The 26,453-nt window shown below is 42.8% G+C and overlaps 1 protein-coding gene across 5 annotated transcripts in view; it reads left to right on the top strand.

Annotated features, from left to right (window-relative positions):
- tent2 (terminal nucleotidyltransferase 2) overlaps positions 1 to 26,453 on the top strand; it is a 90,530-nt gene that overhangs the window by 50,686 nt on the left and 13,391 nt on the right. For 2 of the 5 annotated variants that reach the window (XR_015077596.1, XM_085982141.1), the window contains exons 11-14: positions 3,210 to 3,253; positions 5,184 to 5,320; positions 9,501 to 9,592; positions 12,890 to 12,969. Coding sequence is in view for 2 of the 5 variants with exons in the window: in XM_085982141.1 (XP_085838267.1) it covers positions 3,210 to 3,253; positions 5,184 to 5,320; positions 9,501 to 9,592; positions 12,890 to 12,969 (353 nt within the window). In the remaining 3 variants the exon portion in view is untranslated. Of the gene's footprint in view, positions 1 to 3,209; positions 3,254 to 5,183; positions 5,321 to 9,500; positions 9,593 to 10,489; positions 10,614 to 12,889; positions 12,970 to 23,265; positions 23,458 to 26,453 lie in introns of those variants that run through there. The other 3 variants (XR_015077601.1, XR_015077600.1, XM_085982148.1) reach the window with 3 other exon arrangements.

Genomic DNA, 26,453 nt, shown 5'->3' with positions numbered 1-26,453 from the left:
GCTTATGATCTGAAATTGTTGAACTTGTTATTTCGGATTTCCAACATCTGCAGTATTTTGCTATTATACCACTTAACAGGTGTGTGGCCCAAGTGCTGCACATTTACTGCTGGTCCTATAAAATTTTGGAAAATAAAGCAGTGCAATGACATTGGGTTGCCCTGTCCTGCCCTGGTATTGTCCTGACTGATGCATAGTCATTTTGTTCCATGCGTCTAGTGGGCAGCACTCTGGCCAATCATGCAGGTAATCTCTATACCAGAGTAGAAGGAGGCAGAAGCAAAATAAGATTCTGGTAACCTTACTTGCCACTGACTCTTCCTTATAGTCTAGCATCATGGTGGATATGGCTAAATCGAATCTGGCGCTGTTTTCAAAACAACCCCCAGTATTAAGGCAACAGTATTTGCCAAGGGTCATGCACTTGATACACCTTCCAGTTACACATTACAGTGCACCCAAGGTGGTATTGTGGGCAACACTTGACTGGCATTCTTTAAGGATCTCCCTGATGTGCAGAACTCTTGGAAAGAGTTGCTCTACTTTGTGATTTTTCTGTAACAATTCTGCTGCTTTACTCATTACATAAGCAGTTGCTTCATGGTCTGGTCTTGAAAGCATAGGAAATGGGCAAAAAATTATATGAATACACTAAATGTTGGTTGGTTGCTGGAAAATATGCTGAAAAGTAAATACATTTATGCCTAAAACCGTAGCTGAATAAAGGGAGTTCTCTCGGTATCCTGGCCAACATTTATCCCTCAACATTCTAAAGAGCAAAAATTCAACTTGTACAGTCAAGTAACCATGGTGAACATGTGAGATAAGACACAATATAAAGCTAAAGGAAGTGACTTTCACAAATGCCAGGAAAAGTGGTAATCTAGAGGACTGGGAGAAATCTAGAAAACAGCAAAGGGGCACAAAGAAAATATTAAGAGTCGCCTGGTGCCTCAACTTTTCACCCTATTAATGAGTTGGATGAAGGAATAGAGAGTTGTATATCCAGGTTTGCAGTTGACACTAAATTCAGAGGGACAGGAAGTAGTGCAGATGGAAGCAGGAAATTGCAAAACAGACAGATTAAGTGACTGGGATAAACTATGGCAGGTGGAGTTTAATATGGGCACATCCACCTTGGACCTAAGAAAGATACATTGAAGTATTTTCTAAATGGTGAGGAACTGAGAACTGTAGAGGAGCATAGATAATTTGGGTGTCCAAGTACACAATGGTGGTGTGGAGCAGATTTCAACCTTTGACATTTTTTCATTTATCTTTTTTTCTCTAATTTTTAATTGTCAAAATAAGAGTTTAAACAAAATAAATATATATTTACAATAACCTGATTAAATTAATGTATTAACTTATTTTATATATTGGCATAATTAAAGGCGTCAGCCTCAAAGCTTGGGCTTCGGCTGAATATTACCATACAACATTTATCCCTCAATTAATATCACTGAAACAAATTATCTGGTCATTATCACATTGCTGTTATGGGAGCTTGCTGTGCATAAATTGGCTGTCGTGTTTCCTACATTACAACAGTGACTACACGTCAAAAGTACTTAATTGGCTGTAAAGTGCTTTGGGACGTCCTGAGGTTGTAAAGGGCGCTATATAAATGAGAGTTTTTTATTTGAGAGATTTCAATCACGTTTGTACATTATGAACATGTGCAGTTTGCAGAATATCCTGGCATGCAATCTGCATCAACAAGAGTTGAAAGGTGGAAGGGTGTAACCTTTTACTCTGAGGATTTGAGTGTTTATTTTTTCCAAAAGACTGATAGTCGGTTGAGACTAAATTCTCAGCTTTTATTGTAGGTGAGTAATGAATTTATATCGGATATTACCATTGTGTTTTTCTGATTAAACACCACACAAAAAAGCAGAGGTAATTATGTGTGAACATAAGCAGCTGTTATGTGAGAAACAGCATTGTGAATAACAGCAGCTGTTTGTGGTTTCTTGTTGCTGGTTAGAAAAGAGAACTTCTTAGAAAATGATTTTTTAGTCAGTCATTACTTTTGGTTAGCAAATCTATCCTGAAGCTTAACAGTTTTTTTTAATAGAAATACTTGGAAACTGCATAAATAATGGACTTTGTTTTGTGAATTAATTTTGGTTTATGGAAATTTATTAAAGATTGTATATGTTGGCAAGTTTACTAATAATGCACACCAGGGACACACATCAGAAAATTGTGTACCCTGAGCCCATGATTTTCTGTTCATTAATTTTACCAAGCCAAAATTGTACATGTAAAGGCAAGAACATAAATAATGGAACTGACTGACAATGAGGAAAGTGGCGTTGGGTGCGTGACATGGGAGAGGATGGGGTCCTGATAAAAGGGACCAACAGCAGTTTGGGTTGCATGTTCCATGTTAATTGTCTCCACATCTGGTAACTCTTGCTTTGTCGTGTCTTTAATATGATTATCCCATTATTGTGACTCTGAAGCTCAGTCCTCGGAGCCCCCAAACCTCAACAGCATTCCCGGAGCTTCCAAATCCCATAACCATCGTCAATAATCCCAGACCATGAGAACTCTCTGGGAGCCCACTTCAAAGTTCTCCTGGTTGCTGAGACCTCAGCCCAGTACTGTCAGATCACAGGGCCACTCTGATTCCCTGGTAAAATTACTTGCATAATACCCCTGTCCTTATAAAACTTCCAACTTGCCATGAGCAGCATCAAAGAAGATCTGCTACTAGACAATAAAGATATCCTGTTTTTGGTTTTCACAGAATAATAGGACAATCTCACAGAATTTAACTCCTAAAGCAGCAGTGAAAATCCCAGACTACCATGTAATAAAGACAGAATTTGACTTGATTCCCTATTTGATCTAAATTATCGCACCCTAAATTAGTGACTTTGATAATACATTGTGTATTGTAACCGCTCTATTGTTATAAAACAGCACATGCTCAAACGTTCGTGAGTGTAGGTCTATTTATATTAATTTATACCAGGAATAAATCATTCGCAGTAAACCGTTAATATTCCAATTTGATGCTTGAACTGCATTGCTTTATTAGAAAATTGCTTTTCTTTACTTCCTATAATTGGGCTTTTTATTTCCTATAACATACCTTAGAAATAAATTCCATTAGTTTTTATACACTGCTGTAAGGAAATAGTGTTTTGGTTGTAACCTGGTTTTACATTTTTATGTAATCTTTTGTGTTTATTTTTAAGCTCTACCTGAACCTGTCATTCCATCTCTCCAGAAAGAGCACCCAGTAAGTAACATTCTTCATTCTAAGATTAGAATGATGTTAACAAACACACTATTTTTAATCCAAAAAGTAAAATTTTATATCATATATATGTTTTAGTCTTAATTTCTATCTAGCTATGCCAACTGGGTTCTTTGTATTGCGCAAGCTGATAACTTACAAAACACCGCTGTAGCTGGAAGACTTTGTTTGAAGCCAAACCCATAACCACAGTTATCTGAGCAGTTATTTCAAATGCTGCGCCAGCAATTTGCTGATTTTGTTTTGGTTTACCAATTTCGATGGGTACTCTTTTGTTCGCCATAACTTTGAAATCCCTTTTTGCGTGAATGATTTAGGGTGACAAATATATTGCAAGTTAATCATGCTCCAACATGAAGTGGACTACAGTAAGATGGTCCAAGTTATTAATTCAACTGAAAACGGATAACATTTGCTTGTAAAACCTATGTCTGATGAGTCCAGCATCGCCCATTGTTACTTACACCTAGAGCAGTATGGCGCAAGTACTTTAATTGATTGTACAGGTTCAGTATATTCAATAAATAGGAACTGTTGTGTTAAAGTTCATACAAGTCCTTTAAGAAAGGGATATCTAAACTGCAGCCCGGGGCCTCATCTGACCCCCTAGCTCTGCCGATCTAGTCCGCAGTGCCCAGACAATTTGGTCCTCCTTGCACTTATTTCTTAATCAGTGGCTTGTTCTCTTTGAATTTTGTTGTGCAGGAATGGCTGGTTTGCAGATGGCACAAAGTTGTGTAGATGGGAGCAGGAAGTTAGAAAGGTATAAGACCAAGTTAAGTAAGTGGGCAAAACTGTGGTAGATGGAGTTCAATGTGGGGAAGTGAGAGAGAATCCACTTTGGACCCAAGAAAAGACAAAGTGGAATATTTTGTTATTGGCGAGAGACTGCGAACTGTGGAGAAGCAAAGGGATTTGGGTGTCCATGTACACACACGTCACTAGTGCACAGGTACAATGCCCAGGCCAGTCACTTCCGGCGTACCTCTGGAATTCAGGTCTTGCTTGGACCAAAGCTGTAACTGAGCATATGACTTCTAAATGTACGACAGAAATTCTGTTTAAAATCGTCATGACCCGCCAAGATTTGTATGTTGTGTTTTCATAGGTTGAGAGGATAGTTTTGAGATGCATCCCATCATAATTTGTATAAGATACCAACAAATCACAATGGAACATTCTTTTTTGAAAAGATAACACGAAGGTAGAAAGAAAGCTGGTCATTTCCCTGGTGTCCTGTGAACGTTGCAATAACCTGGTCTCTGCAAGGAAGGGAGTCACCAAGCAACAGCTGACACTCAATGACGGCAACAGTAATTACTTCTACTTGAACCTCAGGAAGTGTCTATTTAGACCACTTCCTCACAAGAAATATCCAGGTAATAGCCTGAAGGGACCAGCCATTTTAGCAGTAAAACATCAATCATGCTCCAGATCCAGACTCTCTCTAAGCAATGCCATGGGAGATAATTACCCAATTCAAGATTTCAGAATTGAATCCACAGCTCAAATGGCATAAGAGCCAGGTTACTGTGATCACAATGGAGCACTATGAACTTTGATTGGAAATGCAGAGGAAGAATGGGTAGAATGTCACATGCTTACATGGGTTCTTTTTTTTTCAGTGGGTGAGAAAAGTACTTGGGTTCTTTTTTATGCCTCATTGATCAGAAAAACGAGGAGTAACTCCTGATTATGCAAAATAAATAAAAAATTTGCATTTAAAGAAAACGTCTAATAGGATGCACGTAAGGAAACACTACTAGCTTAATGTATAGTATTAACATCGCAAAAGAATCTCCACGTGCACAGTTCTTGCATCCTTGTAGTTGATTTTCTTTGTGGAAAAATTGCATCCAGTAATTTAAAAATGTATCCCATATATTTAAAATAAACATTTGAACGTTTTTAGGAGTGCTTTGAGCCCACTATGCAGCTGCAATTTGTGCACCGAAGAGGAAGTAGCATTAGCCCATACCTCTCACTAAATAGCTCGAACCTGGGAGACCTACTCGTGGGGTTTCTGCGATACTTTGCTACAGAATTTGAGTAAGTAGCTTTTTTTTTTAAAAGATAGAATGTACATTGGTGTGTTTGAAAGTAACTGGGACTAGGTACACTTAAAGGCAGTCTTTCTCCCCCCCCCCCCCCATATTTTTACAATCAATACCTCCATAATATGCCTCCCTCCACCCCTGCCTTACCCCACTTAGCACCGAAGTCTCATCCATGCTTTTGTCGCCTCTAGACTCCACTGTTCCAAAACTCCTGGCCACCCTCCACCCTCTGTAAACCCCTGTCCTTGCTGACCTACCTTGCCTACCAACACTTCCAATTTAAAATGCTCATCCTTGTGTTTAAATCCCTTCCTGCTCACACCCCTCCCTATTGCTGTAACCCTTTAACCTCCTCCAGTCTCTCCTCTTCCCCCCGCGCCCTCCGTTCCTCTGGCCTTTTGTACATCCCCCGCCTCCCTTTGCCCTCACTCTGGAATTTTCTCCCTAACCCCTTCAGCCTCTCCACTTCCCCCTCCTCCTTTGAGACACACCATAAAATCAATCTGTTTCATCAAGCTTTTGGTTACTCCTCCTGATATCTACTTCTTTGTCTTGGTGTTCCTCTTTTTTTGATTACACCTCTGTGAAGCACCTTGGGACAGTTTTCTATGTTAAAGGCGCTATATAGATGAAAGTCATAGTATTCAGATTTGTTTTGCTGCTGGTGGTTGGATTGCAACGGTTTCTTTCAATTTCCTGAAACAAATGTATGGAATAAAACCAAGAATATCACTCTCCAGAAGTGCTTTATCTTTGAACGCAGTGCTTCACTTCAGTCTGTGTGAAGTTGGTAAGGGTTACCAAGGCTGACAGCTGCTAAATATTTCCCATTGTGTCTTTACAGCAGCTTTTTATTTTTATAAATACTCTTGGTTTATTTGTGGGGTTGTAAAATGTCTCCTGTCAGCCACCTCCAAAGCTAACAGCCGCAAAAGATAATCAGAAATTAACTTACTGGGAAATTGTATCTTCACATCTTTGTTTCTCTCTCATGGAGATTGCTGTAATTCACATCTAATGAGCCCACAATTGTTGCTGCGTTGGAGACCATCATTTCAATAACAATGTTTTACCCGTATTTATATTGCAATAATGCTGCTGGAAGGTGAAAGCTACACAGTACAGGAAACTCTCGTTTAAACGGCACCTAAATATGCGGAATTCTCTATTAACTGGCAAAATTCATACTCCGAAAACACCTCCATAACCGGAAATGTTTCCGAGTCTCCCGCTGTGGCCGAGTTAGTCAGTGGGGGTAGTTCTCCAAACTGCCACTACTCGGCTTCTTGGCACTGTCAGAAGCCCGAACACCTCAATAACAGGAGTCTGACTCTTTCTTTGTAAAAAAAGAAATAGCCTCGGTAGATAACCCTCTCCGTCATCCGGAATTTTTAATCAACTGGCACCATCCCGGTCCCGTCGGTGCTGGATACCAGAGAGTTTCCTGTAATGTAAATGAGATTAAAAACAGGAAATGCTCAGCCGGTCAGGCAGCATCTGTGGAGAGAGAAACAGAGTTAACGTTTCAGGTCGATGACCTTTCATCAGAGTTCCGTTTTCCAGCATCCGCAGTATTTTGCTTTTGAATTGATTTAAATGAGGTGTAGCTAGTTTCAGTGGCAAATGCCACAATTTTGTTCTAGCCTCAGACAGACTGAGCTTGTATAGGAAAATGCAGCCCCTCGAGCCTGTTCTGCCAGTCTATTAGATCGCGGCTGATCAGTACCTCAACTCCATTTACCTGTCTTTGCAGCTTATGCTTTGATGCCCTTACCTAACAAAAATCTATCAATCTCAGTCTTTTTAATTGGCTCAACATCTACAGCCTTTTGGGGAAGAGAGTATCCAAATTTCCACTTATCCATTGGTGACAACATGCTTCCTGATTTCACTCTTAACTTGCCTAGCTCTAATTTTAAGATTATGCTTCCTTGTTCTGGATTCTCCCACCAGAGGAAATCTGTATCTACCCTATCCAATCCCTTTATTGTTTTTAATCACCTCAATTAAATTACCCCTTAACCGACTAAACTCAAAGGAGTAAAAACCAAGATTATGCATCCTGTCCTCATAATTTAATCCTTTAAACCCCAGTATCATTCAGGTGAATCTGTGTTGTACTCGCCTCCATCTTTCCTGAGGTGTGGCGGCCATAAACGCAGTACTCCAGATGGAGTCTGACCGCTGCTCTGTACAACTAAAGTATTACTTCCTCACCTTTTGAATTCCAACCTTCTTGAGAGAGAGGGGCCAGCATTCATTAGCATTTTTGGTCTCTTTTTGTATTTGTGCACTAGCATTTAGTGATTTGTGTACGTGGACACCTAAATCCCTTTGCTCCTCAACAGCTCTTTGTATTGCTATCCTATATTGACCTTCCCTTGACATAAGGAACTTAACTGCGTACACAGTTGCTTTAATGTTGCTCTGAAATTCCCCCTGCAGTGTTAATGGAGCAAATTCTAGAGCACTGGCAGCTATGGACTATAGTTGTAGTCCAAACTTTCCAAAAAAAGGTATTTGAGTTGTACTGTAAAGCAGAGCGCACAGCTGAGATCATCGTTTTAGCCTAGGATGAAAGCTGGATATCTTTGACTACGTTTTGCTGTGTCAATTTTCTAGGTTCTGGTTTCACAAAAAATGAGTGAAGGCAGCAGGTGGGCTTTGGACATAGAGGCCTGTCACACAGATGGATGTTGGAACCAGAAGTGCAGGCTTTAATGTTCAGCTGTTTTTACAGGGAGGGTGCCAGAGGGAGAAGCCCATCACTAGAAAAAGTTGCAGCCTGTATTACACATGCACTGTCTGCTAACGGGGGTTGGTAGTTTTGATGGACAGTGTACATTTTGGGTCTGTATTTGTCACTTCTACTGCAATCTTTGCATAAATGGATTTGTATTGCATGCAGTGATCATGTTTTGTATCCAGAAGAGAAAGGCAGGGTTTTGTAATTTAGGGCCGCTTTGCACTGAAGACTTGTAGCCGCTGAGGGTCAGTTGAAACAGGTGGACCATATTCCACTTCTGAGCGATTATAAATTGTAAAGAGGCAGGAAGAGAGCTTTTTCGTTACCCTGCTCAGTTCTGGCCTACAGCGATATCTTAATGATCTGTTATAAACACCTAGTACTGTATCGTGACTGGAGAAAAAGTTGAACAATGTTTTAGCAAGTAAGAAGGTTGCACAGCCACTTGTAAAAATAATTGTGCACCTTCATAAGAGTCAAAAACAAGCCAGTTAGTAGTGGAATAACAATAGAAAATGTTGGAAAAACTCAGCAGGCCAGGCAACATCCGTGGAGAGAGAAATAGTTAACGTTTCAGGTCGAAACCCTTTGTCAAGACTGAAGAAGCACAGGAAATGAAACAGATTAAAAGGCCAGTTTGGGGGCTGGGAGAGAACAAAAAAGAAATGAAGAGACATTAAGAGGTATTCAAAACGAGACGAGATGGTGATAGGACTAGTGGAGACAAAAGACGGCTCTAGATTAGGCGTGAAATGCGCTGACAGAATGGGAGAGAAAAAAAAAGGTGTGGATAAAAAATATAAGTAAAAATGAAATGGGGGCCGAGGTTATGATCTGAAATTGTTGAACTCGATATTGAGTCCGGAAGGCTGTAAAGTGCCTAATCGGAAGATGAGGTGCTGTTCCTCGAGCTTACGCTGAGCTTCCGTGGAACAATACAAGAGGCCAAGGACGGTGAGGTCTGAGTGGGAATGGGGCGGTGAATTAAAATGACAGGCGACCGGAAGTTCGGGGTCATCCTTACGGACTGAACGGAGGTGTTCCGCAAAGCGGTCACCCAATCTGCGTTTGGTCTCCCCAATGTAGTGGAGACCACTTCGGATTTTCAGCATCTGCAGTATTTTGCTATCGTACCAGTTAGTGGGTTCCTTTCACCTTTGTTATTATCCAGTTGATCAATTATTTTAAAGCATCATTGAAGGGCTAACTTGCACCTGAACTTGGAAGTTAACAATAGTAATAATCTGTAATAAAGTGCTTCTTCATGATTCTTGCTGATGGAAGTTTGAGAAGAATTGCATAGGTACAAAGATTTCAGGCTTTAAAAGTGAGGTTTGCAGATCCTTAACTCAAATGATTCCATTTAATAGTTCAAATTAAAATCCTAGCTATTAATACATGTCTATTCTCACTTTCACCCCTTCAGCTGGAGTAATTCAATAATTTCAATTCGTGAAGCCAAAGTGATTCCCAAAACCAATGAAATGGAATGGAAAAATAAATATATTTGTGTTGAAGGTATGTATGTCTATAGCTTCTCTGTGTTTGTAGTGTCTTTTTAAAATGTTTTTTCTGTTTTGTAAATAGTTTCATTTTCTTTCATTAAGTGTCCATGGACTTCCACATTTTAGTTTGGTTATTTTATAATTGATTATCTCATTAGTCGTATTCCAAAATTCTCCAAGATAAGATCACCTTGACCACCCAAAGTGGACGTTTGAAACTAGTTGCAGGCCTCTACCCAGCTGTGGTAGTTTTGAACAGAAGCAGTGTCTAAAAAATAGTTTAAAAAAAAAAAAAAAAAAATCTGTTAGCCCTGCCGGATTATACCGCAAGTGTCACTGGCTTTCAAAATGCAATATGAAGTACAGGAAACTTTCGATTAACCGGCCCCTAAATAACTGGAAATGTTGGTTAACCGGCAAAATTCAGGAGTCGGTTTCAGGTAAGTTTTATAACTTTTATTACTTGCACAGCAACAAATGGAGGAAGGCAAGGGTTTGGCTGCAGCTGTTGCTAAGCTACAGAGACGCTTGCAACTTGTGGACGTTCTTCTGAAGCTGTTGCTAAGCAACGGGGTTTGTTGCTTTATACGGAGCTCTGAGCTCCGTATAGCGTTCGGTTATCCGGAATTGTTGCTGAACCGGCACCACGTCGGTCCCGTCCGTGCCGGATACCAGAAAGTTTCCTGTATATAGAAAATTGATGCAAGCGAAGTGCACCTGTGACATTGAGTGTTCGGAATAGGTGAGAGCCAGTAGAGTCGCCACTTCTGATTGGAGGCATTCTTGGAGGTTTGATCACGTGATGTTTGATCTTGTGACGCTTGCCCGCAGTTTGCAAATGTTATTGCATTTACCTTCTAAAGGTTGGGTCCACTGTAGTTGAGTATCTTTGTTTGCGGTTTCGCGCCAGCAGTTGTCGCCCGAGAAGTTCCAAGAACTAGGAGGCCGCCCACAAGTAGGTGAAGAAAGTTACACAGGCGCAGACTACAAGTGCGAACTGCGAATGTGAAGTGCGAACTCTACTTTGTTCCGGGGTTAGTAGCAGTGCCCGGGTGATTCATCTTTCATTCCTGGAAATTCCCAGAGAGTCCAGGAAGGTTAACAACAATGTTCCCTGTAAGCTGCGTGGCCACGCAGCTCTCCAGGGGTCCACGCTTCCGGCTTTTCAATAGAAAACCACGCACGCACGCACAGTATTTTGAATGGGCCGCACAGCCCCTTTAAAGAGGCCGCGCGGCCCTAAACAAAAAAATTACAGGGAACATTGGTTAGGAACCCTGGACTCTTAAACCGAGTGTAATATTCAGGATTTTTATCCAAGTAAAATCACAGTTTTATAGCAGAGTTGTTTGTCACTATAGTAATAAAGAAAATTCCATCAGCTTTACGAGAATGGTTCCAGGGATGAGGGACTTCAGGTACGTTGATAGACTAGAGAAGCTGGGGTTGTTCTCCTTCAGGCAGAGAAGGTTGCGAGGAGATTTGATAGAGGTATTCAAAATCATGATGTGTCTAGACAGAATGGATAGAGAGAAACTGTTCCCATTGGCGGAAGGGTCGAGAACCAGAGGACACCGATTTAAGGTGATTGGCAAAAGAACCAAAGGCGACATAAGAAAAAACTCTTGTACGCAGCGAGTGGCTATGATCTGGAATGCGCTGCCTGAAAGGTGGTGGAGGCAGACTCAGTCGTAGTTTTCAAAAGTAAATTAGATAAGTACCTGAAGGGAAAAGATTTGCAGGGCTACGGGGAAAGGGTGGGGGAGTGGGATTAGCTGAAGTGCTTTTGCAGAGAGCCGGCATGGGCTCGATGGTTCAAATGGCCGCCTCCTGTGCTGTAACCATTCTATGATTTCTATTTATTTTCCAAAGCCGTGCTGGTGCCTCACATCATTTGTAGGTATTAGTACAGTAGCCACAGCAATCCAGGAACTGTGGCTGGGAGCATGTGAGGTCTGTGCTCCAGCCACAGTGCCTGCTGAGACATGTAGTTTTACCCCCCCCCCCCCCCCCCCCCCAAACATCAATCTCAGTTTCTGTTTAGACCACACAGGTGAAAGACTTTCCTCTAACTCTTTCAGCGCCTGCTGAGACGTGTAGTTTTACCCCCCCCCCCCCAACATCAATCTCAGTTTCTGTTTAGACCACACAGGTGAAAGACTTTCCTCTAACTCTTTCATCTGAGAGGAAACCCTTACACTCTGTTTTCCAGCTTCTGGTACTTTCCCGAGCTGCCAGTCACTTATTGGAAATCCCTGTCCACAGTTAGCGTTTCAGTATGCACTTACCAGCTAAAGCTTGAATATAGGTGTGCAGCCCAGTTCTGCACATAGTACTCTAACTTAAGTCTTATTAAGGTTTTATATAGGCTCAGAATTATTAGCTTTTATATTCTGTATGTTTTGAGATAAAAACTGGAGTTCTATTAGCTTTGTCCACAGTCTTCGATGACTCCTGGCAGCAAAAAAAAAAATCAAGAAAACCTGTGCATACATGGTCTGAAAGTGGCACAAATGTAGGCAAAGTTTGTGGAAATTGGACATTAAGAATCTCCACCACCCATCTCCAATTCGATTTGCCTGATTTATACAATTTATAAATCAAACCTGATTGGAAAATATGGTGTTTCAGTCCTAAGTAGAAAAGTGCCTACGTGAGTCTGCTGAGAATGGCTTTTCTGCTGTAGCTGCTCAAGCAAATGCTTTTAAGGGTTTATACTCGTTAGTAACTGCTCAAATCAGCCTAATTTTATATATTTTTGATTTAATAATCAATAATGCAACTGATTTTGTAAGACTGCATATGATCTCCGCCATCCACTGTGCAAAAGTCCTGCCGGGAACAGTAGCATAGGGCTAGAAATCCAGAGGCCTGATGATCCCAGAGATGTGGGTTCAAATGTGGGGAATTTAAATTCAGTTAATTAAATAAACCTGGAATAAAAAGCTAGTATCAGTAATAGTAACCATGAAACTATCAGATTGTTGTAAAAACCCTGCTGGTTCACTAACGTCCTTTAGGGAAGGAAATCTGCCCTCCTTACCTGGTCTGGCCTATATGTGACTCCAGACCCACAGCAATATGGTTGACTCTTAACTGCCCTCTGAAATGGCCTAGCAAGCCACTCAGTTTTAACAAACTGCTACAAAGCAACACCTACATCCCATAAAAACAAATGGGGAAAAAAAAAATTCAGAACATTGTAGGATTAAGAGCATCAATTGGATCATTCGTTTTATACCAAGGTACTTGTGTAAAATTATCAAAATTAGCATTGTGTTTAACTTGGTTTTTATATTTGACATTGCAGAACCGTTTGACAGAACAAACACAGCTCGAGCTGTACATGAAAAATGCAAGTTTGACATGATCAAAAAGGAGTTTGTGCAGGTAATATCTGAAAAGAATGTGAAATTTTTAATATCAATTAAATTGTATATGACTATAATCTAAAGTTATAACAAACTTGATGATTTCACCTTCATGAAATATGTTGACATCATATTCTAATTCTGAAGCAAATTCATTAAAAAAAATCCTTCTGTACAGGACATACATTCAAGATATAACCATTCTTGAACCCACATCAGAAAACAAGGAACTTTGGGGCAATGTAATGTTCTAAACCCTCATTGCACAGTAAATAAACAGGTTTTAAAACAGAGTAAGTAGCTGCTTCCAGTTATCTTAGCAATTCACACAGTACACCATCAAATCCATCTCCTTTATCCCAAGGTACAAAACAAAGTACTCATGAGCATCTGTGGGAGCTTGTTGTTTGAGGGTATTAGCTGCTCAACAGGAACAATTAGCAGTTATAATAACTTTTAATGTAGAGAAAGGTTTCAGAGCACTTCATAGGAGAAAGAGTGGGTGCTGACTGCTGAGCCTTTGCTGAAGGGTTAGGAGAGGAAACCAAAATCTAGACTGAAGAGATTTGTTGTGGGGTGGGAGGGAGCGAGGCAAAGGGGGTGTTTCTAAAACTAGGGTTGAGTCATCTGAAGGCTCTGCCACTCTAGGTGCAGCAGAAGGAGGGTGGTTGGAGGACCTGGAAGGAAGCATAAGTCTGCAAAAAGTTGCACAAGTAAAGTGGGTGAGATTTGAAGATGGGTTTTAAGTTAGATCTGTTGGGAGGGGACAGTGCCAATGCAGATCAGTGAGGCTTGAGGGGTGATGGTGAGGAGGGTTTAGTGCGGGACAGGATGTGGTGGCAGAAGTTTAGATAATTTTGAAGTTTGTGGAGGTTAGCAAGGAGGGTGATGGGTCAAGGCCAGAGTTCATGAACTCGTAGATAAGGATTATAGTTACATTGATGGTAAGGTCGAGTTAACGTGTTAGTAATTTTGATCAGGGTGTTTTCTGCTATGAGCAGAGCAGAAACTGGACTGAAGGGATTGGTGCAGGAGGAAGTGAGCATGCTGCTGGGAGGCAAATACGTGGTTAGTCCTTGGACAACAAAAGGAAGTTAGAAATTGGGCAGTAGTTGAAGGAAGATGGACAGATCAAGGGGGGAGTTATGAAGGCAGTTTTTGAAGGGATGAAAATTGATCCCTGACCCAGAGGGTATATTAAGTTGGTGAGCCTCCAGGAAAGGTAGGTCTCTGAAGAGATTAGCTTGGGGGACAGGGGAATGGGAGAAGCTTTAAAGTGACGGGGGTACTGGTTTGGAATAGTGAGGGGTTGATTTTTCATCCGCACTTGGTGCATAAATCATATCCAACAAGTCTTCATGTCTCCTATATTATACTTTTTGAGTATAGGATTGCTTTGTTTCAGTTTGAATTGTTTATTTTCTCTCTCCTCTCCAATTTTTTTCCCCTTTACCTTTCCTGAAGGCATCAACTTTGTACCAGAATAAGATTCCATGGGGCCAGATGCTCTCCCATGCCTTGCTGAACTGGCCATTATTCGACATTGCGTTGAAAAGCTATTCAGTTGCATGGGCATCACAGCTGAGCCTGATATTGTTCTTATCCACATGGACGACCTTCCAATAGGGATCACTGAATAGTGATTGAGTGGGGGCACCGACCTATGTTTCCACTCCCTAGCGCAGAACCCCTCAGGCCAAATATATCCCTGCCCCTGGGAATTGAGCCTGGGGCCGTCCTGGTCTGTGTCATTCAACCACGCGTTTGATAAATGCACTGAGCTATTGAGAGTTTACACTCTTTTGAATTATACCCATAGTGTCTTATAAAAGAAAATCAAACATTATTTATGTACTTGGGTTTACAAGGGATATTGTGAAATTCAGTTTTGTAACCGACCCTTAATAGAAAACCACACAAAAGGCTGGGGTAAAAAGCCATACTGAATGTTTCTTTATAGTGTAGTTGATTTCCCTTTTCTCCCACTGTTCGATTAGTGGTAGTTTTCCACTGCCACATATGGAACAGGCATGCAGCTATTTTGCTCTTAGGTCTGTACCATTGCTGTACTTGATCTATCATGCAGCACTAACTCTGAGCTGATTTTCTCCTCCCTGTGTAGGTAGGAGCATCTGCTGATCCTATTTGCGATCAGGGATTTGTGGGCACAAACTTGTATCGTAGCATACCTATAGCACAGTGTATTAAAACACAATTCACTCTATCTTGCCTTATGCTGTGTCTTTACTGCACATCTCGTGGGCCATGCATCTGCTTCCTCATGTCGCCATCAACTGCCACTGACCCACTAAATTTTTTTAAGTAAATTATGAAGCAGCTAAACAGCAATGGCAGAAGAGAATTGAATGATCTGTTAGATTTTCTTTCTCACTGCTATTGATATTTTTAATGGTAAATTTCAATCTAATGACTTTCCTTTTGCTTAAAGTGTGTTTTAAATGGAATTCAATAAGGGCAAAGATTTAAGAGTTCCGGTGCGAGATAAGCAGGTACTGAAGAATGCGGAAGTATCGGTTACATTGCCAGTAAAGTGCTTGGCTGCAAAAGCAAAATAAATCTAAATTATTCTAAGTAAATTTTGAACTGAAGTCAAAATTTTAGTTTGGTGCTTTGCAGCACAATCGCCATCTATGATTTTTTTTGCCCGTCCTGCTCAACTCCCACTCATTATAATCTCTTGTCTTTCTCAGCCCCCATGCTTATGGTCTCACTAAGCCAGTTTTGAAATAGCAGAAATATTGCCTATTGTTTAGCATGAGTAATTTTACAGAAAGTGGCAATAGCTGAAGGAAAAAACTGGGCAATACAGCAGCAGTATTTCCAAGGAAACAAGCCACCAGTCGATTATTTTATGGTGGTGCTGCTGTTAATGTCCTGAGGCCATTTAAGAAGCCACACCAGTGTAACTGTGTGATTGATTTAAGTATCCTTACGTGCATGCTAATTTACTAGTTATTTGAATCCTTTATCATAACCTCTGACTTTTATTTTATAGTATTTTAGACATGCCAGTTTAGAAAACCTTACTAAAATCTTCATAATAAAAACTAGTTGCTCAAAAAATCCTAAAGTATATAGGCTTGATGATGTGGAATCTGTATGGGTAGAATTGAGAAATACTAAGGGGGAAAACAACATTAGTGGGAGTGGTATATAGACCTCCAAACAGTAAGGCGGAGGTTGGGGATGGCATTAAAAGGGAAATTAAAGAAGCGTGCAATAAGGGCACAGCAGTCATCATGGGTGACTTTAATCTACATATAGATTGGGCTAACCAAATTAGTAACAATACTGTGGAGGAGGAATTCCTGGAGTGTTTACGGGATGGTTTCCTGGACCAATATGTCGAGGAACCAACCAGAGATCAGGCAATCTTAGACTGGGTATTATGTAATGAGAAAGGATTAATTAGCAATCTTGTTGTACGAGGCCCCTTGGGTCGGAGCGATCATAATATGATCGAATTCTTCATTAAGATGGAGAATGAAGTAGTTGACTCAGACTAGGGTCCTCAATTTAAATAAAGGAAACTACGATGGTCTGAGGAGCGAGTTGGGTAGGATTGATTGGGGAATGGCACTCAAAGGGTTGACGATGGATAGGCAATGGCAAACATTCAAAGACCGAATGGATGAACTACAGAAGTTGTTCATCCCAGTTTGGCATAAAAATAAAACAAAAAAGGTGACTCAACCGTGGCTAACAAGGGAAATTAGGGATAGCATAAGATCCAAGGAGAGGACATACAAATTGGCCAGAAAAAGCAATAATCCTGAGGATTGGGAGCAGTTTAGGATTCAACAAAGGAGGACAAAGGGATTAATTAAGAAAGGGAAAATAGAATATGAGAGTAAGCTTTCAGGGAACATAAAAACTGACTGTAAAAGCTTTTATAGATATGTAAAGAAAAAGATTGGTGAAGTCAAGCGCAGGTCCCTTGCAGTCAGAATCGGGGGAATTTATAATGGGGAACAAAGAAATGGCAGACCAACTAAATACATATTTTGGTTCTGTCTTCACAAAGGAGGACACAAATAACCTCCCAGAGATGTCAGGGAACAGGGTCTGATGAAAGGGAGGAACTGAAAGAAATCAGTATTTGTAGGGAAATGGTCATAGAGTCATAGTTTTACAGCACAGAAAGAGGCCCTTCGGCCCATCGTGTCTGCGCCGCCCATCCATCCCTGTCCAGTCTAATCCCATTTTCCAGCATTTGGTCCATAGCCTTGTATGCAATGGCATTTCAAGTGCTCATCCAAATGCTTCTTGAATGTTGTGAGGGTTCCTGCCTCTACCACCCTTTTAGGCATTGAGTTCCACATTCCAACCACCCTCTGGGTGAAAAAGTTCCTCCTCAAATCCCCTCTAAATCTCCTGCCCCTTACCCTGAATCTATGCCCCCTTGTTATTGACCCCCCTACTAAGGGGAAAAGTTCCTCTTTGTCTACCCTATCTATGCCCCTCATCATTTTGTACACCTCAATCAGGTCCCCCCTCAGCCTTCTTTGCTCCAAGGAAAACAACCCCAGCCTGTTTAGTCTTTCTTCATAGCTGAGGCGCTCCATCCCAGGTAACATCCTGGTGAATCTTCTCTGCACCCTCTCCAAAGCAATCACATCCTTCCTATAGTGAGGCGACCAGAACTGCACACAGTACTCCAGCTGTGGCCTCACCAGCGTTTTGTACAGCTCCATCATAACCTCCCTGCTCTTATATTCTATGCCTCGGCTAATGAAGGCAAGTATCCCATATGCCTTTTTAACCACCTTATCTACTTGTTCCGCTGCCTTCAGAGATCTATGTACATGTACACCGAGGTCCCTCTGACCCTCTGTACTTCCTAGGGTCCTACCACTCATTGTGTATTCCCTTGCCTTATTTGTCCGTCCAAAATGCATCACCTCGCACTTTTCAGGGTTAAATTCCATTTGCCACTTTTCCGCCCATCTGACCAACCCGTCTATATCGTCCTGTAGCCTGAGGCTTTCCCCCTTGCAATTTACCACCCCACCAATTTTCGTGTCATCTGCAAACTTACTGATCATCCCTTTTACATTCTCATCCAAATCATTTATGTAGATCACAAACAACAAGGGACCCAGCACCGATCCCTGAGGTACCCCACTGGACACAGGCTTCCAGTCACAAAAGCAACCTTCGACCATCACCCTCTGCCTCCTGCCACTCAGCCAGTTTAGGATCCAACGCGCCAAGGCACCCTGGATCCCATGGGCTCTTACCTTCTTGACCAGTCTCCTATGCGGGACTTTGTCAAAAGCTTTACTGAAGTCCATGTAAACCACATCCACAGCATTTCCCTCATCCACCTCCCTAGTCACCCCCTCGAAAAATTCAATCAGATTTGTCAGACATGATTTACCCTTGACAAAGCCATGCTGACTATCCCCGATTAATCCTTGCCTCTCCAAGTGGAGACTAATTTTGTCCCTCAGAATTTTTTCCAATAATTTCCCTACCACAGATGTTAGGCTCACTGGCCTGTAATTCCCTGGTTTATCCCTGCTACCCTTCTTGTATAATGGTACTACATTAGCTGTTCTCCAGTCCTCTGGTACATCCCCTGTGGCCAGAGAGGTTCTGAAAATTGTCAGAGCCCCTGCAATCTCCTCCTTTGCCTCCCACAGCAGCCTGGGATACATCTCGTCCGGGCCTGGGGATTTATCCACTTTTTGGCCTGCTAAAACCGCTAGCACCTCCTCCCTCTCGATGCTAATATGTTCAAGTATGTCACAATCCCCTTGCCCGATTTCTATGTCTGCATCGTCTTTCTCCATAGTGAACACAGATGCAAAAAATTCATTTAAAACCCCGCCGACATCATCTGGTTCTACACACAGATTGCCACTTTAAGAATTCTGCACCCTCTAAGCCTTTCACACTCTGACTATCCCAATTTATATTGGGGAAGTTGAAATCCCCCACTATTATTACCCTATTATTTTCACACTTCTCTGAGATTTGCCTACATATCTGTTCCTCTATCTCCCCCTGACTGTTTGGGGGCCTATAGTACACTCCCAGCAAAGTGCTTGCCCCCTTTTTGTTTTTAAGTTCTACCCATATGGCCTCATTTGAGGAACCCGCTAATATATCATCCCTCCTTACAGCAGTAATTGACTCCTTAATTAATATTGCAACACCCCCTCCCCTTTTACACCCCCCTCTGTCTCGCCTGAAGATTCTATACCCCGGAATATTGAGCTGCCAGTCCTGACCCTCCCTCAACCATGTCTCCGTGATGGCAACAATATCGTACTCCCATGTGTTCAACAACAACTTCAGTTCATCCACCTTATTTGCAAGACTCCTTGCATTAAAATAAATGCCTTCCAGCCCTGCCATATTCCCTTTTGCCTTCACATATTTGCTCTGCCTTCCCAGCTGACTTGTTTTTTCCTCTGTATTTGGCTGTAAATCACCCCCTACTATAGCTCCACTCTGTACCCCATCCCCCTGCCAAGTTAGTTTAAACCCCCCCCAGCAGTGCTAGCAAACCTCCCCGCAAGGATATTGGTTCCCCTCTGGTTCAGGTGTAAACCGTCTGACTTGTACAAGTCCCACCTTTCCCAGAAGCAGACCCAGTGATCCAGGAAACTAAAGGCCTCCCTCCTGCACCATCCCTTTAGCCACGCATTCATCTGTTCTATCTTCCTATTTCTATACTCACTAGCACGTGGCACCGGGAGTAATCCAGAGATTACAACCTTTGAGGTCCTGCTCTTTAATCCTTCACCTAGCTCCCTAAATTCTTGCTGCAGGACCTCATCCCTCTTTTTACCTATGTCGTTGGTACCAATGTGGACCACGACCTCTGGCTGTTCACCCTCCCCCTCCAGAATGCCCTGCAGCCGCTCAGTGATATCCTTGACCCTGGCACCAGGGAGGCAACAAACCATCCTGGATTCACGTCTACGGCCACAGAAACGCCTATCTGTTCCCCTTACTATAGAATCCCCTACCACTATTGCTCTCCCACTCTTTTTCCCCCCTTCCTGGGCAGCAGGAGCACCCCCAGTGCCAGGAAGTTGGCTGCTGCTGCCTTCCCCTGGTGAGTCATCCCCCTCAACAGTATCCAAAGCGGTATACTTGTTTGAGAGGGGAATGGTCACAGGGGTCTCCTGCACTACCTGCCTGCTTCTATTGCTCCGCCTGGTGGTCACCCATTTCCTGTCTTCCTGTGCAGCCCTTCCCTGCGGTGTGACCAACTCACTAAACGTGCTATCCACGACCCTCTCAGCATCGTGAATGCTCAACAACCCATCCACCCGCAGCTCCAGCGCCTCAATGCGGTCTGCTAGTAGCTGCAGATGGATGCATCTCTGGCACACGTGGTCATCAGGGGCACCGGGGTCCCTGAATTCCCACATAGAGCAAGAGGAGCATATCACGGGGCTGGGCTCACCTGGCATGACCTTCCCTTTACTTAATTTAAATTAATTTACTATCACCAATTAAAATTATCTCTAAGGCGCTTGTATAGTCTACCAACAGTCCCTGCTACACCAGAAAAGACCCTAGTAACTCTAAACTACAGAGTTAAAGTTTAAAAAAGAGAAATACTCACCAACCAATCACTTACCTGCTCCCTGGTGACGTCACACACTGATTACTTTTTACCTCTCTCCCCGCTGCTGAGTTGGTCGGGCCTCGCTGGTCGCCGGTTTTTATACCGGGCTCCTCCTCTGCTGCTCCCGCTGCTCCGACTGGTCTCGGGCCTCTGCTGGTCGCCGGTTTTTATACCGGGCTCCTCCTCTGCTGCTCCCGCTGCTCCGACTGGTCTCGGGCCTCTGCTGGTCGCCGGTTTTTATACCGGGCTCCTCCTCTGCTGCTCCCGCTGCTCCGACTGGTCTCGGGCCTCTGCTGGTCGCCGGTTTTTATACCGGGCTCCTCCTCTGCTGCTCCCGCTGCTCCGACTGGTCTCGGGCCTCTGCTGGTCGCCGGTTTTTATACCGGGCTCCTCCTCTGCTGCTCCCGCTGCTCCGACTGGTGTTAGGGAAATTGATAGGATTGAAGGCTGATAAATCCCCAGGGCCTGATAATCTACATCCTAGGGTACTTAAGGAAGTGGCCCTAGAAATAGCAGATGCATTGCTGGTCATCTTCCAGAACTCGATAGACTCTGGAACAGTACCCATGGATTGGAGGGTAGCTAATGTTACCCCACTATTCAAAAAAGGTGGCAGAGAAAAAGCGGGGAATTATAGACCGGTAAGCCTGACATCGGTAGTGGGGAAAATGCTAGAGTCCATTATAAAAGATGTAATAGCAGAGCACTTGGAAAGCAGTGACAGGATCGGACAAAGTCAACATGGATTTACAAAAGGTAAATCATGCTTGACTAATCTACTGGAATTTTTTGAGGATGTAACTGGTAAAATAGATAAGGGAGAACCAGTGGATGTGGTGTATTTGGACTTTCAGAAGGCTTTCGATAAGGTCCCGCATAAGAGGTTAGCGTGCAAAATTAAGGCACATGGGATTGGGGCAAGGTATTGACTTGGATAGAGAACTGGTTGACGGACAGAAAGCAAAGAGTTGGAATAAACGGGTCGTTTTCCGAGTGGCAGGCAGTGACTAGTGGGGTACCGCAAGGATCGGTCCTAGGACCCCAGCTGTTCACAATATATATTAATGATCTGGATGAGGGAATTGGATGTAATATCTCCAAATTTGCAGACGACACAAAGCTGGGTGGGAGGGTATGCTGTGAGGAGGATGTCGTGAAACTCCAGTACGATTTGGACAGGTTGGGTGATTGGGCAGAAACACGGCAAATGCACTATAATGTGGATAAATGTGAGGTTATCCACTTTGGTGGCAAAAACAGGAAGGCAGATTATTATTTGAATGGCAATAGATTGGGAGAAGGGGAAGTGCAAAGAGACCTGGGTGTTCTTGTGCACCAGTCGCTGAAGGTAAGCATGCTGGTGCAGCAGGCGGTTAAGAAGGCAAATGGTATGTTGGCCTTCGTAGCAAGAGGGTTCGAGTACAAGAACAAGGATGTCTTGCTGCAGTTGTGCAGGGCCTTGGTGAGACCGCACCTTATTGTGTGCAGTTTTGGTCATCTTACCTGAGGAAGGACGTTCTTGCCATGGAGGGAGTGCAGCGAAGATTCACCAGGCTGATATCTGGGATGGCAGGAATGACGTACGAGGAGAGATTGTGTCAATTGGGCTTATACTCACTGGAGTTTAGAAGATTGAGAGGGGATCTCATCGAAACCTATAAAATTCTGTCAGGTCTGGACAGACTAGATGCAGAAAGGATGTTTCTGATGGCCGGGGAGTCCAGAACCAGCGGTCATAGTCTAAGGATAAGGGGGAAGCCATTTAGGACTGAAATGAGGAGGAATTTCTTCACCCAGAGAGTGGTGAACCTGTGGAATTCTCTGCCACAGAGGGCGGTGGAGGCCAGTTCATTAAATATATTCAAGAAGGAGTTGGATATATTTCTTGAGGCTAAAGGGATATGGGGAGAAGGCAGGGACAGGGTACTGAATTTGGATGATCAGCCATGATCTCATTGAATGGCGGAGCAGGCTCGAAGGGCCGAATGGCCTACTCCTGCTCCTATCTTCTATGTTTCTATGAAGGAGTTGGACTCAAAGTTTAATAGGACATAAGCTTGTCATAGCTTAAGCCATAAGAATACACATCATTAAAATTTTTTCATTGCAGGGTAAAAGTATGTAGGGCAAAAAATCATAAAGTACACAGAGTGTGCACAAGTGTTAGATTTAGAAAGTACTGGAGGGGGAGGTGAATAACAAAAGCATAGGTTATTTTCTAGGGGTGTAAGTGGCATGCCCCCTTCCCAAAAAAGCTTTCAATTTTGGCATTTTATTTGGTGAATTTTCTGGCATTCTGGAGCCTACTGTAATTCTGTCTTTGAAGCCAAAAATAGTTTATCCTGGATGTATTTAAAATAAGAAAATAAAGTAGTTGTAGGGACTTCATTAGAAGGGTATATGGTTGAGTTCCTTGTATTGGGACTCTAACCACAGTTACAAAATACTAATACATGAATCGTGCTACATAATCCCAACTGAGAGTGCATTCTAAATTCACAAGAAACACTGACACCGTACTGCATCCATCCCTGTCCTGGACCAAATGATAGACCAGAGGCAGACTAGGGATTACCTGGATTAAAGATATGCTGATCTAACTGTCTTAAACAATTTGTATATGCATGTAACTACAGGAAGAATAAAGGTGTGACTATATTGAAATTTTGATCAAGTGTTAACTGATTTATACTGTCTCTCTTTTAGATGCTGATCAATCAACTGTGCGCTTCAAATTTTTTCTGTTTTGAAACATAAAACTAAGCTAGAAATTACTGTTCGCAAAAATTGTGGACAAATGTTTCATGTATTCATTTGTCTATTCTTGCCTACATTGTTCTTTGACACTGTCATGAAGATAAAAAACTGAAGTGCACTAAATGTGGTTTCCAGTGGCTGCTTTTTTTACAAAGTAATTAAATAGTCTTTTTATCATTCTTTGGAATGTGGGTGTCACTGGCAAGGGCAGCATTTATTGCCCATCCCTCGTTGCGCTTGAGAAGGTAATGGTGGGCCTTCTTATTGAACTGCTGCAGTTCATGTGGTGAAGGTAACCCCACAATCCTGTTGGGTAGGGAGCTCCAGGATTTTGACCCAGCGATAATGAAAGAACAGTGATATATAGAAACATAGAAGGTAGGAGCAGGAGTAGGCCATTCGGCCCCTCGAGCCTGCTCCGCCATTCAATGAGATCATGGCTGATCATCCAAACTCAGTACTCTGTGGCTGCCTTCTCCCCATATCCCTTGATCCCATTAGCCTTAAGAAATATATCTAACTCCTTCTTGAATATATTTAATGAATTGGCCTCAACTGCCTTCTGTGGTAGAGAATTCCACAGATTCACCACTCTCTGGGTGAAGAAATTCCTCCTCATCTCTGTCCTAAATGGCTTACCCCTTATCCTTAGACTGTGACCCCTGGTTCTGGACTCCCCTGCCATCGGGAATATCCTTCCTGCATCTAGTCTGTCTAGTCCTGTTAGAATTTTATAAGTTTCAATGAGATCCCCTCTCATTCTTCTAAACTCCAGCGAGTATAAGCCCAATCGACCCAATCTCTCCTCATACGTCATTCCTGCCATCCCAGGTATCAGTCTGGTGAATCTTAGCTGCACTCCTTGAATGGCAAGAACATCCTTCCTCAGATAAGGCGACCAAAACTGCACACACTACTCAAGGTGTGATCTCACCAAGGCCCTGTACAACTGCAGCAAGACATCCTTGTTCCTGTACTCGAACCCTCTTGCTACGAAGGCCAACGATGTAGGTAAAAAGAGGGAGGAGGTCCTACAAGCTGAATTTAGGGAGTTAGGAGCTAAATTGAAAAGTAGGACCTCAAAGGTAGTAATCTCTGGATTGCTACCAGTGCCACGAGCTAATAAGTTTAGAGAGAGTAAGATAGATAAGCTAAATACGTGGCTTGAGCAGTGGTGCAAGGGAGAGGGATTTAAATTCCTGAGGCATTGGAACCAGTTCTTGGGGAGGAGTGACCTGTACCAAGGGGACGGTCTACACCTGAACTGTGAGGGAGCCGATGTCCTCGGGGTAATATTTTCTAGGGCGGTTCGGGAGGATTTAAACTAATTTGGCAGGGGGATGGGAACCTAGATAGTGGAAAAGAGGGAAGTCATATGAAGTCAGAAATAGATGGTAGAAAGGTGAGAAGCAATAAGCAAAGGAGAGAAACACAAAGGGCCAAACTAATTCATAAGGGGGCACGGTGGCATAGTGGTTAGCACTGTTGCCTCACAGCGCCAGGGACCCGGGTTCAAATCTGGCCTCGGGCGACTGTCTGTGTGGAGTTTGCACATTCTCCCTGTGTCTGCGTGGGTTTCCTCCGGGTGCTCCGGTTTCCTCCCACAGTCCAAAGATGTGCAGGTTAGGTTGATTTGGCTATGATAAATTGACCCTTAGTGTTAGGGGATTAAATACGTGGGGTTACGGGGATAGGGTGGGATATGTGTCGGTGCAGGCTCGATGGGCCGAAATGGCCTCTATCTGCACTGTAGATTCTGTGATTCTGTGATTCTGTGATAATGAGAGTGTGAAAAAAGCAAGCCTGAAGGCTTTGTATCTTAATGCTAGAAGCATTAGGAACAAGGTGGATGAATTAGTTGTGGAAATAGAGGTAAACAAGTATGATTTGATTGGGATTACAGAAACGTGGCTGCAGGGTGGGCAAGGCTGGGAACGTAACATCCAGGGATATACAATATTTAGGAAGGATCGGCAAAAAGGTAGGGGAGGTGGGGTAGCATTGCTGGTAAAGGAGGGGATTAATGCAATGGAAAGGAAAGATATTAACTCGGATGAAACGGAATCTGTATGGGTAGAAATGAGAAATAGCAAGGGGAGGAAAACGTTAGTGGGTGTGATATATAGGCCTCCAAATAGTAATATGGAGGTGAGGGAAGGCATAAAAAGGGAAATTAGAGAAGCGTGCGATAAGAGCACAGCTGTCATCATGGGTGACTTTAATTTACATATTGATTGGACTACCCAAATTAGTAAAAATTCTGAGGAGGAGGAATTCCTGGAATGTTTTCGGGACGGTTATCTGGACCAATATGTCGAGGAGCCGACTCGAGATCAGGCCATTTTAGACTGGGTATTGTGCAATGAGAAGGGACTTATCAGCAATCTTCTTGTACGAGGCCCCTTGGGTCAGAGCGATCATAATATGATCGAGCTCTCAGTCGAGATGGAGAGTGAGGAAATTGAATCAGAGACTAAGGTCCAGAACTTAAATAAAGGGAATTACGAGGGTATGAGACGGGAATTGGGTAAGATTGATTGGGTGGTGTTTCTGGGGGGATTGACAGTGGATAGACAATGGCAAGCATTCAAAGATAGAATGGAAGAATTCCAGAACATGTTTATACCGGTTTGGCATAAAAATAAACCTAAAAAGGTGGCTCAACCGTGGATAACGAGGGAAATTAGGGACAGCATAAAATCAAAAAAAAGGGCATATCAACTGGCAAAAAAAAGCACCAGACCGGAAGATTGGGGGCAGTACAGGATACAGCAAAAGAGGACAAAGGGATTAATCAGGAAGGGGAAAATAGAATACGAAAGTAAACTTGCAGCAAACATAAAGACAGACTGCAAAAGCTTTTATCGGTATATCAGGAGGAAAAGACTGGTAAAATCCCAAGTCGGTCCCTTGCAGTCCGATTCGGGAGAATATATAATGGAGAATAAGGAAATGGCAGGCCAATTAAACTCATACTTTGGTTCTGTATTCACAAAGGAGGACGCAAATAACCTCCCAGGAATATCGGCAAACATAGGGACTAATGAGAGGGAGGAGCTGACAGAAATTAGTATCTCTAGGGATATGGTGTTGGGTAAGTTGAGGGGACTGAAGGCCGACAAATCCCCGGGGCCTGA

This window comes from Somniosus microcephalus, chromosome 1, assembly GCF_052327205.1.
Source record: "Somniosus microcephalus isolate GS21.2 chromosome 1, FLI_Smic_1.0, whole genome shotgun sequence".
In the NCBI taxonomy this organism is placed as follows: domain Eukaryota; kingdom Metazoa; phylum Chordata; class Chondrichthyes; order Squaliformes; family Somniosidae; genus Somniosus; species Somniosus microcephalus.
Note: the sequence above shows the minus strand (reverse complement) of the source record. Positions and strands in the feature narration are given on the sequence as shown.